Source organism: Caretta caretta, chromosome 17 (genome assembly GCF_965140235.1).
Source record: "Caretta caretta isolate rCarCar2 chromosome 17, rCarCar1.hap1, whole genome shotgun sequence".
Classification (NCBI taxonomy): Eukaryota; Metazoa; Chordata; order Testudines; family Cheloniidae; genus Caretta; species Caretta caretta.
This window is the reverse complement of record NC_134222.1, coordinates 3,825,652-3,840,346: the sequence shown is the minus strand read 5'-3', so window position 1 is coordinate 3,840,346 and position 14,695 is coordinate 3,825,652. Positions and strand designations below refer to the sequence as shown.

Here is a 14,695-nt window from a genome sequence, read left to right as displayed (position 1 = left end):
CGTATCGAAAGAGTTTTAAGCAATACTTTAATTAAACCAAGAGCGAGACACCCCAGGTCATCGCTAGCGCCCCCAGCACCAGATGCCACACCCAAGATGGCGGCAGAGGGCGGCCATTGCGGCTCTACGGCACGCGAGAGGGAGCCAGCGGGAGGCCTGATATAGGCGGTCGCCTCACATGGGAGGAAGGAGCCGGCAGAGCGCTAGTCGGACAGAGCGGCCCGGCGGTAGCGGGTCGGTCTTTCTCCAGGGGGTTTGTTCTGCCCTCGGGGCGTACAGCGGAGCGGGGATCCCCCTCCGGAGGGGTGGCCCATGAGGACCACAAGTCCCAGCATGCACCGCGCCGCGTGGCCGTGGGACTGAGGGGGCGCGTGGGTGCGAGCCCTCCCCGCCCCCCATCTCCCCCGCCCCCTGGCTGGGGCGCTGAGACACCCCGCCTGTTCCCCCTGCCCTACCTAGAGCGCTGGGGTGGGTGAGGAGATGTGAGGGGGGAGGTGTGGGGCGGGGAAAAGGCAGGCGGGCTCTAGGTTCAGGGGCCCCTGGGGTGGGTGTGGGGCAAGGCAGGGTGGTGAGGGAGGTGGGTGGGGGAAGGGTTCTAGGTTCAGGGGCCCCTGGGGTGGGTGTGGGGCAAGGCAGGGTGGTGAGGTAGGTGGGTGGGGGAAGGGTTCTAGGTTCAGGGGCCCCTGGGGTGGGTGTGGGGCAAGGCAGGGTGGTGAGGTAGGTGGGTGGGGGAAGGGTTTTAGGTTCAGGGGTCCCTGGGGTGGGTGTGGGGCAAGGCAGGGTGGTGAGGTAGGTGGGTGGGGGAAGGGTTCTAGGTTCAGGGGCCCCTGGGGTGGGTGTGGGGCAAGGCAGGGTGGTGAGGGAGGTGGGTGGGGGAAGGGTTCTAGGTTCAGGGGCCCCTGGGGTGGGTGTGGGGCAAGGCAGGGTGGTGAGGGGGGCTGGGGAAGGGAGGGCTCTAGGCTCAGGTATCCTGGCCGCTGGGGTGGATGGGGGGCCAGAAATGGTGATGCAGGGTGGGCACCACGCTCGGTGGTGAGTGGGAGCTTGGCAAGCCAGGCTCAAGGTGGCCCCAGCCCCTGGGATGGGTGGGGGCTAGGTGTGGAGGTGAAGGGGCAGTGCTGGACTGGCCATGGTGTGTGGGGAAGTGATGGGTGAGATGAAGGGATGCAGGGCACAGTGGAAAAAGAGTGCTCGATGGGACTGTTCTGCTGCTGAAATTATGCAGGAGCCTAAACAAAACTTCCTTTCATTTGCTTTGTAGCGGTCTGAAGAATAGCATGATGGTGAAAAGATGGCTACTTCTCTCTGTGTTGTGTTTTTCGCTCTCATTGCTAAAACTTTGTGGTAAGTGTCTTCCAAATAGGGAAGCTTATCTAGCTGTGCACCAGATCAGCAGTCGGTTATTTATTCGCTAAAATGGCTGTAAAAGAAAAGGGTATCTGTGCTGAAAACCAAATAGTCTCCTGTTAAAGGTGACCGGTGTGAAATAGTGGTGTGTTTATAAGGGTATTGGCTCAGTGTAACAATTTCTAATAAAGAATTGCTCCAGCTGTTGTGGTGTTGGGAAACTTTCTTCCCTTATATATTTTACCTTCAGACTATTTTGTAGTGACAGCGCAGCATGTCTTCTTTCATTATTGATGTAAGTGACTAGGGTAGGTCAGTAGGCTAGACTCTATAGGTTTAGTCCTCATTATACTGAAGTCAGTGATGAATTTGGTGATCCTGTCTATGCTAGCTATTGGGTTTATAGGTGCCAGAAGTATTTACAAGATAAGACCACCAAATTCAGTCACTTGTAATATATAGAATTTTAACAAAAGATTTCTAAAAATTGCATTTAAAATAACACTTCTCCCCTAATTAAGAGGTCTTTATTCTTTGCTTTTATAAGCTTCTGATATTAGCAGGTATGAGTGGTGAATTCCTGGGCAGGCTTTAGGCATATGTCGGAATTTGGGCAGGGGAGTGGAAAAACTGTCTGTGGGAGGCTGAGCTATACTGTGGCACTTGCTTGTGTATGAAATGTAACCACACCCTAGTCACTTAAATAAAGTGACTGACAAGCAAGAAAAGCATAATCTTATTTCTCATATGCCTTATATGAATATTGTTGCATGGTGCACACTTCAATGGCAACAATTTCAAGCACAATAGCAAGATGTTGCTTGAGTACTGCAAGGGCAGGATAATGAGCTGAAGTTCTTGAATTTCTTGGTATTCTGCTGGGCTTGTGTCATGAATATAAAGGGAAGGGTAACCACCTTTAAATCCCTCCTGGCAAGAGGCAAAACCCTTTCACCTGTAAAGGGTTAAGAAGCTAAGAACCTTGCTGGCACCTGACCAAAATGACCAATGAGGAGATAAGATACTTTCAAAGCTGGGGCGGGGGCAGAACAAAGGGTTTGTCTGTTATGCTTTTGCTGGGAACAGATCAGGAATGCAGCTCAGAACTCCTGTAAAAAGTTAGTAAGTAATCTAGCTAGAAATGTGTTTAGATTTCTTTTGTTTAATGGCTGGTAAAATAGCTGTGCTGAATGGAATGTATATTCCTGTTTGTGTCTTTTTGTAACTTAAGGTTTTGCCTACAGGGATTCTCTGTTTTGAATCCGATTACCCTGTAAGGTATTTACCATCCTGATTTTTACAGAGGTGATTCTTTTACCGTTTCTTTAATAGTCTTCTTTTAAGAACCTGATTGCTTTTTCATTGTTCTTAAGATTCAAAGGTTTGGATCTGTGTTCACCTGTACAAATTGGTGAGGATTTTTATCAAGCCTTCCCCAGGAAAAAGGGTGTAGGGCTTTGAGAGGTCTTCCTGCAAAATATCCCCCCCCAAGTGGGCTCTTTCCCTGTTCCTTGTTTAACATGCTTGGTGGTGGCAGCATAGGGTTCAAGGACAAGACAAAGTTTGTACCTTGAAGTTTTTAACCTAAGCTGGTTAGAATAAGCTTTGTGGGAACCTGCATGAAAGACCCCCTTCTGTACCCTAGAGTTCAGAATAGGGAAGGAACCTTGACAGCTCATGTGGATCATGTAGCAATTTTAAGACCAGCTTTAAAGAGTTCTGATTCTTACAGGTAATTAGGATCCATTGCTGATCATAGCAAGAAACAATAACACTTAGCATTTTATAATTAGCTTAGAGTTTAAAGTATTTATAATAAACACATTATACACATGCAATTAATTTTGTTCCAGGAGACCATTGTTTGGCCCATTTACTGTTTTCAGTCTGCACTTTTCTCATTAATGTCTCAGAATTATTCAGTCACTCGGAAAAGTGCCAATGCTTACTTCCACACTGTTGCTAGTTGTCTGCCACTCTAACCCTTCCTGCTAACCACCCCTAGGAGCTCGTCTAACTGGTTTGTACTCTCAAATTGCTTTCTTCTGCCACACAAGAAAACAATTCCTCTTTTCAGGAAGGAGATTTTTCCTTTTGTAGAAATCTAAGCTTAATGTTTTTCTTTTTCCAGATGGAGCCATCATGCTCTCTGTCCCTGAAGTGGTTTCAGTAGAAAAGGGTAGCTTGACAAATATCACTGTGACGCTAAGGTAAGGTTAGAGCATCATTTTCAGTTTCTCTTCCTTTAATTCTCTGCTTTTGTTACACCCACAGGCATCAGACCAGAACAGAGAATGGACAAAACTTGTTCAGATAACTAACTAGATTTGCAGGAAAGATGAGGTGGCTTTGTTCATTTAGGGCAGTGGCTTTAAACCTTTTCTCATTTGTGGGCTCCCCCCCCTCCCCCATCTAATTTAGGTGCACGTCCCTTTGAAAATGTTAGACATAGTCTGCAGACCTCCAGGGGTCTGTGGACCAGAGGTTGAAAGCCACTGTTCTACAGTTATGACTACCTTTCACGGACCCCCGAGACATAGTCTGTGAACCCCCACCACTGGAGGGTTGAAAAACCACTGATTTCAGGTGAGTTTCATCTGTGTGCAGTGAGTTAGTACAAGGCCACTATTCCACTTGAGCTGTGGTACATAGCCTTCATACTGGCCCTCACGGGGATGAAAATTCACCATTGGGTACAAGCTCAGATAAGTCTGTATTTTTGTATCAATAAGTTTTGGCTAGATGTAAGATTCAAATTCATATGTCCTCTGTTGGAGTATTGAATTCTGCATTTGCCGGAAGATGGACTCAGTCTCTTCTAGCTCTAACTACTATGAGCCTAACAAAAACATGCTTCATGTACAAATTTATCTAGAAGGACACCTAAATGTTTTATAAATTGAACAGGTGTCACTGTTCCCAGCACAGAAGTGTAGCCATCTCAGAGCTGAAACACACACTGTAGCTGTGGAGTAGATATTTACTATAGTCCAGTGCTCATTTTCTCAGTCTCTCACGAATAGTGAGACTTTTCCCAAGAATGGAAAGTTCCTCTCAATGTGAGATGACTTGTGGGGAGAGGGAGGAAGACTTCAGAGAAGACTGCAGTGGTGGGGATTGGTGGGGTGTTTACAAAGTGGGAGGAGAAATAGGGAAATATCAGACCTTTTTTTTTTTTAAAGGTGTTTATCCATCTTTCAAACCCCTGTTAGAATTGACTAGTGGCTGCACAAAGGGATACATACAAGTTCTATCCAGTTCAGATTGGTTTGTCAGTAAAGGACAGTATCTGTTTCTAGAGTATCATGTTGGTGCCACAAGTGATGATTAAGTGTGAATTGTATGTGGTCCATCCAAAACAATATTGCCTAAGCTGCATGGAATCAATTCTCCCAGAAGGCCTGAAACCTCCTTTAAACACATGGATTTATAGGCTTCTTTTGACTTGTCTATCTTCACAGTGCCCCATTAAATGAGACGTTGGTGATAACATTTAATATCACATATTCGTCAAAAAATGGAACCATTGTTGAACTACCTGATCAAGTGAGTAACAAAACTGACTTCAGACCTTATACTAAAGCTTACAATTGGTCATAGTCTGACCTCATTAAAAATGAGGTGAATAGATGTAACCTTTTTTCCTTGTCTGACAGGTAATATTGCCTGCAGGTCTAAATTCAAGCTTTCAAGTGAAAGCTAAAGATGTTGGACAAGTTACAGTTTATCTTCATGCCAGTAATGCCAATGAAACTGGGTGAGTTAAACTACTATTCAACCCAGATCATGTGCAACTCCTTGGTATCCAAAGTAGTATAATAATTTCCCCCGCCCCTACACCATCTCCCAGTATCCTACTGATTACACTGCAAGTTCCCTTGATTAACATAAACATAGTCATCTTCTCTTATCTCTCCTTCTTCCTCCCCCCCCCCCCCCCCCCAAAAAAAAATGATGTTGAGATACGTGAAGTGGTACTGGTAGCTTCTGTATCTTGTAATCCATGAAACCTAACCTCCTAAGCATTCATAGGTCGGGTTCAGCAGCATGCTCTAAACTACACAAGAAAAGGCTCCAAGCATGCATGACAACACTACTCAAGCTGGATACCATTTGGCCCTAAACTCCATGGGCTACTGCTTTGTTGCTATGCCTATCTTGCGAACACGCTTCTGAGATTCATATCCTTGAATGTTAACAGCCTGACTCTCCTCTGCACACCCACAGCTTTCACAAGACTTCAATGCAAGCCACAAGTACTTAGCACATCCACAAACCTTCCTGCTTAAAGAGTCTCTTAAGGAATCATGTGTTCACAGGTGGAACTCTCTCTTCCTTGAGATCAGAAACTGGTGAGATGGGGAATGCTGAGTTGCATTTGCTTGTTGCCATTAATACCACAGCTCTGCAGGATAATGCATGGTCTTGTCACTTCCTCATTTCACTTCTGCTTTTAACTGTCTTGATCATGGCTATCGTTACCCACATCACAACATATCCAGGAACACAAGACAAGCTAGATAATAAGGCTTTGCTTGACAAGCATGAAGAGTAAAACCTTGCTGTTGCACAACAGTAACATACTAAGAGGCATAGAAGAAAGAGAGGAAGATGAGAGGCTTCAGAAGGCCTGTATAAGGGAGGGGAAAATGACAGAATAGAGGATTGAGGGTAGGCAAATCACTAGGATTTGTAGAAATCTTGGAAAGACCACAAGGGTGTGTGAAAAGGGGGAAAGCTTTATTGCTCTACTGAAACCCAACCCTAAATTTTGAGTAACTGAGTAGTTTTCTGCCCCACAAATTAGAATGAAGAAGTATGATCTGTGGAAAAGTGCAGAGAATATACTGACTGTTTAAAAACTGATTGATTAGTACAAATTCCTTTGCAGCCCCAGGATTCGATTCCAAGTGATTCATAGTAACATACTGAGGATTATAGACCAGGTGACTGGCTGGATCTATTTCTTTGCCTGGTCGATCTCCTTCTACCCTCAGGTTTTCGAAAACTGGCGACGAAAAAGGTAAGGAGACTAGCTGTGAAATGTGTGTGAGTCTCTTAGCAGTGATACAAATGGTCATGTGGACTGGTTTCTGAGTAGGATGGGGAATTATCAGAGATCCTTCTAATGTAGTTAGTTCCCATTAAAGAAGAAAACCATACCCCATTATCACAAGAGTCCATTAACGTCATTAATATAAAGTCTCTTGTAGCAAGCTCAAGTACCTTTCCTAGAAGGCTACTTTCCTCACAACTGTCTGAGTCAGAACTCCAAGGCACTGACCCTGCAATTGGTTTTGTCCAAATGGACCCCTGCAAAGTATCATTGAAGTCAATGGGCAGCAGTTCACATATGTAGCTCCGATTGCAGGATCAAGACCCAACTCACTGAAAGGTTTAAAAATACTAAAAGACCACTCAAACAAAACAACTCTCTTTGCTGGAGAAGTAACCTGTCAATGTTTGGGTCCCCCCCCCCCCCCCCCGCCGCCCTTCTTTCTCCCCTTGAGCACAATAGTGGACTCTTCAGATCTTAAATTCACCATCAGAGGGAGCCCATGTAGCGTCATGAACATACTGGCAACTTTGTAGCTAAAAAAATTGAGTAATAGGGTTCAAAGAAAAATGCACTCACTAGTATGTATGCCTCCTGAACAGACTCATCTCGATGGAAATTAGATTATGCCTATTATGTATGCGTAGGAGGGTAAATTTCCCCTAGTCACAATTCTGCTTAACTCCACAATTTCTCACCTGTTCCAATGAATGGTTATTCATGATTAAGGCTGCAAGTTTCACAGACGTTCCGTATTCCATGACTTCAGTGACTTCTGCAGCAGCCGGTGCGCCTGGCTCAGAGGCAGCTCAGGCAGCCCCTGTGTCAGGCATACTGGCCACTGCTAGGGCAGTCTCAGGCCTCCGCCCCCATAGCAGCAGTTTGGGTGTGGAAGGGGACAGGGGATTGGGGCATGGGACAAGGTGAGGCGGGCTCTGCACGGCACTTACCTTGGGGGGCTCCCCGGAAGTGGCAACATCCCCCTCGCTCAGCTGCTAGTCGAAGGCGTGGCCAGGCAGCGCTGCGAGCCAGTGGGAGCTGCAGAGGCGGTGCCCTGGGCAGAGGCAGTGCACAGAGCTGCCTGTCCACGCCTCTGCCTAGCAGCTGAGCAAGGGAGATATCGCTGCTTCTGGTGAGGCCCCCAGGTGGGTGCTGCCCAGAGCCCGCCTCACCCCATCTCGTGCCCCTGACCCCTCCCACACACAAACGCTGCTGCAGGGGCAGGAGAGAGCACAGAGCCAGGAAGGGAGCCAGCCCCAACCAGGGACCTGGGCCGCACACTGCCCCCACGTTTTAGTCACGGTATCTTTAGTAATAGTCATGGACAGGTCATGGGCCTTGAATTTTTGTTTCTGTCCTGTGACCTGTCCGTTACTTTTACTAAATACTTGTGACTAAAACTTAGCCTTATTCATATTGTGTATGTATGTATACTGTGGCAGCTGGAGAGTGCAGCCTCATTCTACTAAGCACTGTTCAAATATGTAAAACATACAGTCTACTCCAGGGCAGGGAGTACAGTTTTTTTTGCATGTTAGACACCTAGCGTAATTTTCTAAATGCCTAATTGACTTAAGAACCAAAGACCTATTTTCAAGACCACATCACCCACGTGCTTTTGCAAAATTTACCCCTAATCTCCATCACCTCAATTTCAGTTGCCATGTGAATAAGTTACTGGAAAGATGGGAGTGTGTTTAAAATACACACTGCAGTGGTGATGTCCCTCCTCTTCTGGGTCAGAGGGAGGCCTCACTACATCATCAGTATCACTGCCTAGTATCAGGGGGAATTAGCAGACCAGGCATTAGTGTCCTGACTGGTCTAACAGGGAAGAACCCCAAAGAGTCTATGGGCTCAGGCAAGGGCAGGGCTAACCTGTCGTCCTAGCTCTGGACGACAGTAGGCTAACACCTACCACCTGGCCTACGTTAGGGTGGGATGGTAGGGAGACCCAGGCCCACCGATCACTGGATCTGATTCTAACAATCTTGGAGTGGTCTGTCAGTGGGGAATCTAGCTGCAACACGCTGACCATGTTTCAGGCAGTGCTACAGCAGACTAGAGTCAGCTGTCCTGGGCAACTTCCTCCCCTCCAGGTGTACCTAGATTGAAGGGGTGTCCTCTGTCTCCCCAGGATAGGTGGCCAGCAGCAGTTCTGGCAGCTCCCCTGTAGACACAGGTTCCTTCACGAGCAGGATGCATCTATCTCCCTCACTGTTTCAGACCTAACTGAGCTGGAGCTCCACCTTTTATACTTCCTGTCCTATCTATCCACTTCTGGTGGGAAGGACAAGGTGGATCTGGCTCTGCCCACCTGGGCAGAGTGGGTGGTTCCTTAGAATCATAGAATATCAGGGTTGGAAGGGACCCCAGAAGGTCATCTAGTCCAACCCCCTGCTCGAAGCAGGACCAATTCCCAGTTAAATCATCCCAGCCAGGGCTTTGTCAAGCCTGACCTTAAAAACCTCTAAGGAAGGAGATTCTACCACCTCCCTAGGTAACGCATTCCAGTGTTTCACCACCCTCCTAGTGAAAAAGTTTTTCCTAATATCCAATCTAAACCTCCCCCACTGCAACTTGAGACCATTACTCCTCGTTCTGTCATCTGCTACCATTGAGAACAGTCTAGAGCCATCCTCTTTGGAACCCCCTTTCAGGTAGTTGAAAGCAGCTATCAAATCCCCCCTCATTCTTCTCTTCTGCAGGCTAAACAATCCCAGCTCCCTCAGCCTCTCCTCATAACTCATGTGTTCCAGACCCCTAATCATTTTTGTTGCCCTTCGCTGGACTCTCTCCAATTTATCCACATCCTTCTTGTAGTGTGGGGCCCAAAACTGGACACAGTACTCCAGATGAGGCCTCACCAATGTCGAATAGAGGGGAACGATCACGTCCCTCGATCTGCTCGCTATGCCCCTACTTATACATCCCAAAATGCCATTGGCCTTCTTGGCAACAAGGGCACACTGCTGACTCATATCCAGCTTCTCGTCCACTGTCACCCCTAGGTCCTTTTCCGCAGAACTGCTGCCTAGCCATTCGGCCCTGTCTGTAGCGGTGCATTGGATTCTTCCATCCTAAGTGCAGGACCCTGCACTTATCCTTATTGAACCTCATCAGATTTCTTTTGGCCCAATCCTCCAATTTGTCTAGGTCCTTCTGTATCCTATCCCTCCCCTCCAGCGTATCTACCACTCCTCCCAGTTTAGTATCATCCACAAATTTGCTGAGAGTGCAATCCACACCATCCTCCAGATCATTTATGAAGATATTGAACAAAACCGGCCCCAGGACCGACCCTTGGGGCACTCCACTTGATACCGGCTGCCAACTAGACATGGAGCCATTGATCACTACCCGTTGAGCCCGACAATCTAGCCAGCTTTCTACCCACCTTATAGTGTATTCATCCAGCCCATACTTCCTTAACTTGCTGACAAGAATACTGTGGGAGACCGTGTCAAAAGCTTTGCTAAAGTCAAGAAACAATACATCCACTGCTTTCCCTTCATCCACAGAACCAATAATCTCATCATAAAAGGCGATTAGATTAGTCAGGCATGACCTTCCTTCTGGCTTGGAGGGAGGGCACACAGCTTCACTGCGCACACACTGTAGTGCAAGTGACTACATGTGAATTTGAGCCCTGATGAACTTTCAATAGCACATGAATTGGAGGGAGAATGGAACTTTAAGTGCGTCCTCCAGTGACCTAACGCTAAACTATGACTTAATATGGATGGTTGACAAGATTTCTTTTTCCCCCAGGGTTGTAGAAGACACTGTATTTCTAACCAATTCATTTAGAATGCATGCCTTTAACAATGACAGGTTATCTTGCCTCTGACTTGAGGCTCTTAGTGAGTGAACAAACGATTGTCTATAAGTTTTTTAAATTCTTACCTGGAATGTGAGGACAGAACAGTGGGCAGCAGGAATGGACTCCTTCTGATGTAATGCTTCTGGTTGTGGATCTAATTTAAAATGCTATCTGATTCATTGCAGTTAACATAGGAATATGAATTTTGAAAGTAAACTTTATTGTAAACGCTATCAAAATATATAGTATGTGTGAGGGGCAACCCTCACTGCGAACAAATTACTTCTTTTATAAAGTGGTATGGCCGCAGTTTCTGCTTGGGACAGTAATTGTAAAAAACACTTAAATCAGAACCTTCTAGTGCCAGAAAGTCTGTCCCTCTATGGCACTGACCATACTGCTCCGCAGATGAATCTTTACATGTAAAGTGGTGTCTCTCTTTCTTTCTTAGTGTTGTTGGATTAAGCTTTGACTACATAGCGTTCAACCTCACTGGTTTCATAGCATACAGTGTATTTAATGTAGGACTTTTCTGGATTGCCTATATCAAGGTAAGTGCACTTGTTCTTTCAATGAAATATTTCATTACTTGTAGAACAGAGTTACAGTAGCTGACTTGCTTGGGTTTTTAATACACAGGAGCAGTTCCTACGCCAGTATCCCAATGGAGTGAACCCTGTGGACAGCAATGATGTTTTCTTCAGTCTCCATGCAGTAGCTTTAACTCTCTTTACAATATTTCAGTGCTGTATATATGAGGTGGGTTTACCTAGGATATTCTTATAGTCCAAATGAAGTCAAAACCGTTGATTATGTTTAAGCTTTGAGGCAATTATACCTAGCAATTATAGGGTTCTTCATTTTCACAGCACTCTACAAACATTAATTCTCAACATCCTTCTCAGATAGGAGAATACAACTGCCATTACAGCGGAAAATATGGGCACAATTTGTATTACTCTTACAAAGCCATGCGGAGTGGCAGAATCTGGTTTGGAATGTGGGAGTTGTTCTTGGGTTCCACTTCTGTGCTCAGTTCACTGCCTTCCCAATTACAAAATGTGTGTGGATGATCACTTACAGGCAGTAAACCTGCTAGGTGGAAAAAAATATTCTTACCTCTTCTGGATTACCAAGTTGTGAAAGAGGGGTGTGTGTATGTGCGCTCCTTGCTCCCTCTACCAGAATGGGATGCTTTCAGGAAAGGTCAGGGTATGTGGCAAGCGTGACTTTGGAAGCTTCTCTGTGCCCATCTCAAATATGCTATTACGAGCATAAAGCCCCGCAAATAGTCTTAATTTAGAACTGAGTAATAAAACAAGTTCCACAAAAACATTGCAGAAAGACTTTGACCCCTTCCTCCTGGCTGCTAACATTCTGAACAAGATTCCCATGGGAATTGGGACTTGGAAATTGCACTGTTTTATCCTAAACCTATAGCAAGCTATTATGATACTAAAACAATGTGGGGATCCTTGAGGAGGAGGAGGGGTCAATCTAGCCAGTTCCACAATGGGCTTTGGTTGTATGTTATGCTTAGCATTGTGCATCCTATGGTAACTGGGGTGGGAGGGAGCTGGGTATAATGAATTCTAAATGTATAAAATGTCTTGTTTTTCAGCGAGCTAGTCAAAGAGTGTCCAGAGTTGCTATTGGGCTACTTGTGATTGCATGGATCTTCACATTTACCACACTGTCCGTGGCTGCAGCTGGAGAAATCACATGGCTACAGTTCTTATTTTTCTTTTCTTACATTAAACTGGGAATCTCACTGATAAAATATTTTCCACAGGTAAAAATTGGCACTAATGTCTCCTAACTCAGGCAGATAGCAAGAGGCCACATCCTAATATAGGAGGCTACCTGGAAGAGCACTGTAGGTTCTTTAATATGTAGTGCATATGATTCTAGAATGCTGACTATGCTATGTTAGAATTGTGAGAAAACCAATCACTTGATTGATGGCTCTTGTGCTCATTAAGCATGCAAGTAACTTGCAATGTCTGAAAACTGTAGTTTGTTAAAGCAGCGAGGCTTTCTCTTACAGCTGGGGTTAACTGAAGCATTGAAAGCTCAATCTGCTTATCTGAGGTCAAAATAAGTGGAGAATTCTCTATTGCTGGGGTAGAATAAAAAGTTTTGGCTTGTTTTGACTGCTCGATCTGCAAAAATATTTGCATTTTATAGGTAAAGATCAAAGGCTGCAGCATATTTAAATTCACTTTGACTCCCTTGTAGGCATACATGAATTTTCGGCGGAAGAGTACTGAAGGGTGGAGCATTGGAAATGTGTTACTAGATTTTACTGGTGGAAGTTTCAGCCTCCTTCAGATGTTTTTGCAGTCTTACAACAACGGTAAGCATGAAATTGAAGTGTCTTTTAGGGCCTACATTTTCAATTAAAGAAAAACCTGCCACAAAGCACTTTCTTCCAGTCCAGACCCACTTAAGGTCATTCCCAAACCTAGGTGTCCTGCATGGCAATACATGCAGCCATCAGTGCTATAAAAATGTGGTAAAGAATAAGTGTTTGGCTGTCTTCTAATGTAAGCTATTTACACAGTTCTGTGTAACTATACAACAGCACAGAATACCTTATTGCATTAACCGTACAATGTCATGAAATCAAACTAAAGTTGATGAATAACACCTGTGCTGTTAAAAATAAACCATTTTAGTAACAACCTACGGTAATGACAAACTTGAACAATTTATCTCATAGACCCATAACTATGGGATAGCCATTATCCCTTGACTTTTAAGGATAGCCAAGACCAGTTTAAGACTATTAAATCAGTTAATGTGGGTGACAATGCAGATTTTCAGACTACCTTAATTTTTGACAGATGAATGGATATTAATCTTTGGAGATCCAACTAAGTTTGGACTGGGCCTCTTCTCCATCACCTTTGATGTAGTCTTTATCATCCAGCATTACTGTCTATATAGAACATCAGGCTATGAGTCTTTGAACTAAGACCCCACCCTGAATAGACAACAGTACGGATTTATTGGTTTTACCTCTATACTGGCTGATGGATTTCCAGACTACTCACCAGGTATCCACGTGAGTAGTGCGAGAGTCATGCTGTTGTTTATAATTCCTCTACCGTATAGGACTGTTGTGAACTTATTTTTTGCTTAATGGCAAATGCCTTAATGGATACTCCATTACCCTACCCTTTACAGCTGGAAAAGATTTGCAACCCTGGAAGCTAATTCCAAGCCAGCCTGTCTTGAGCTGGCCTAGTAATAGTGGCTATCTTTGACCAATACGGCATTTTGTGTGGGGCAAGGAAAGAGCTGGGCTTCCTTCAGCTGAACGCAACTGGAGGGTGAAAAACCGAACCAGGTACCTTTATAAAGTAGTGACCAAGAAACAGTTTGGTTTTTTTTGCGGACTGGACAGTAAAAATCTAACTCTACTGCTGCTGACTTCATCTTCTCCCAAACCAAGTTGTAAGTGGAAGGCGGCGGCTCAGGAAAAGACTGCTTGGTAACCACAGATACTGTTACAAGTAGGTACAATGGGTTAATGAAGGCACTAACCAAGAAGCATGAAGACCAGACCAGTCTTCATCAGATTTAATCTCACAGCACGTTCATATGACTGTGTCAAAAGCTGTACCTAAACATTAAATAAAAAAAACTGTTGTGATCTCTGCTACCATATACCACCAAGCACTTTCAGTAAAAGTGCTAAATCTAGTGCCAAACTTCTGAATATTTACTGCACTAAGTTGTAGAGTTGTTCACATTTGGTTCCATTGAAGTGCCTAGTCTGTGCTGTTAATGCAAGGGAACAATTTTATGTTAAGTCTGATCTTGTTCAATAGCCTAATGATTAAAATTTGTATTAATCTTTGTTTCCTCCCTTTTCCTGAGTAATCTAGGCAGTAGCTGATAAGCACTTATGGCACCTTCCAGGTAAAGATTTCAAAGCCTCAAGATTCCCTCTGCAAGGTAGACATCCATTTTATGTAGGTGGCTTGGGGTAAATAAGGTCTTTAAGTAAATAACAAGACCTTAACACAAGGTAATGTAGGAAGGTGGTGAATTGGGAATAAAACTTACTCCGGTGCTCTGAATTGCTTTCTCTGTAGTATGCGTGCAAAGGATGTAAGATATTTAATCTCTAAACAGGGCTGAACATTCTTGCACTTTAAACTGTACAACTTGGCACTATGCTATGTTAGGAGTAAGGAATAGCTTATACTAAAAGGGACTCTTAAACACACGATTTAGAATCAGTAGTGTTCAAGGTCTGATTACTTAATCCTGTGACCCTCCTGCCAGAGGGAAAATTAACTTGTTCTTCACTGAAAAGTTTAGGATGGTAAAATTTCAGAAGGGAATGTACTTCTCCCCAAGAGATGCTCCAAGTTGTAAATGGGTGAAGAATTTGCTGACTGTCACTTTACTGTTAGCTGTTTAGCATATCTTTACTTCAGCAGAATGTGGCTGTCTAA

General features: G+C 44.7%; 1 protein-coding gene across 3 annotated transcripts; it reads left to right on the top strand.

Annotated features, from left to right (window-relative positions):
* Positions 1 to 113: 113 nt before the first annotated feature.
* On the top strand, positions 114 to 14,091 carry CTNS (cystinosin, lysosomal cystine transporter). Of its 3 annotated transcripts, none has more exons than XM_048823522.2 (11): positions 114 to 234; positions 1,262 to 1,344; positions 3,479 to 3,557; positions 4,809 to 4,893; positions 5,004 to 5,104; positions 6,239 to 6,370; positions 10,678 to 10,777; positions 10,866 to 10,985; positions 11,848 to 12,018; positions 12,465 to 12,582; positions 13,073 to 14,091. In XM_048823522.2, the coding sequence occupies exons 1-11, from the start codon at positions 179 to 181 to the stop codon at positions 13,201 to 13,203; spliced, it is 1,176 nt and encodes a 391-aa protein (XP_048679479.2). In that variant the 5' UTR covers positions 114 to 178; the 3' UTR covers positions 13,204 to 14,091. The 3 variants fall into 3 exon arrangements, with proteins under 3 accessions (XP_048679479.2, XP_048679481.1, XP_048679482.1); XM_048823524.2 differs by lacking the exon at positions 114 to 234 and adding an exon at positions 344 to 468; XM_048823525.2 differs by lacking the exons at positions 114 to 234; positions 1,262 to 1,344 and adding an exon at positions 2,410 to 2,465.
* Positions 14,092 to 14,695: the final 604 nt, after the last annotated feature.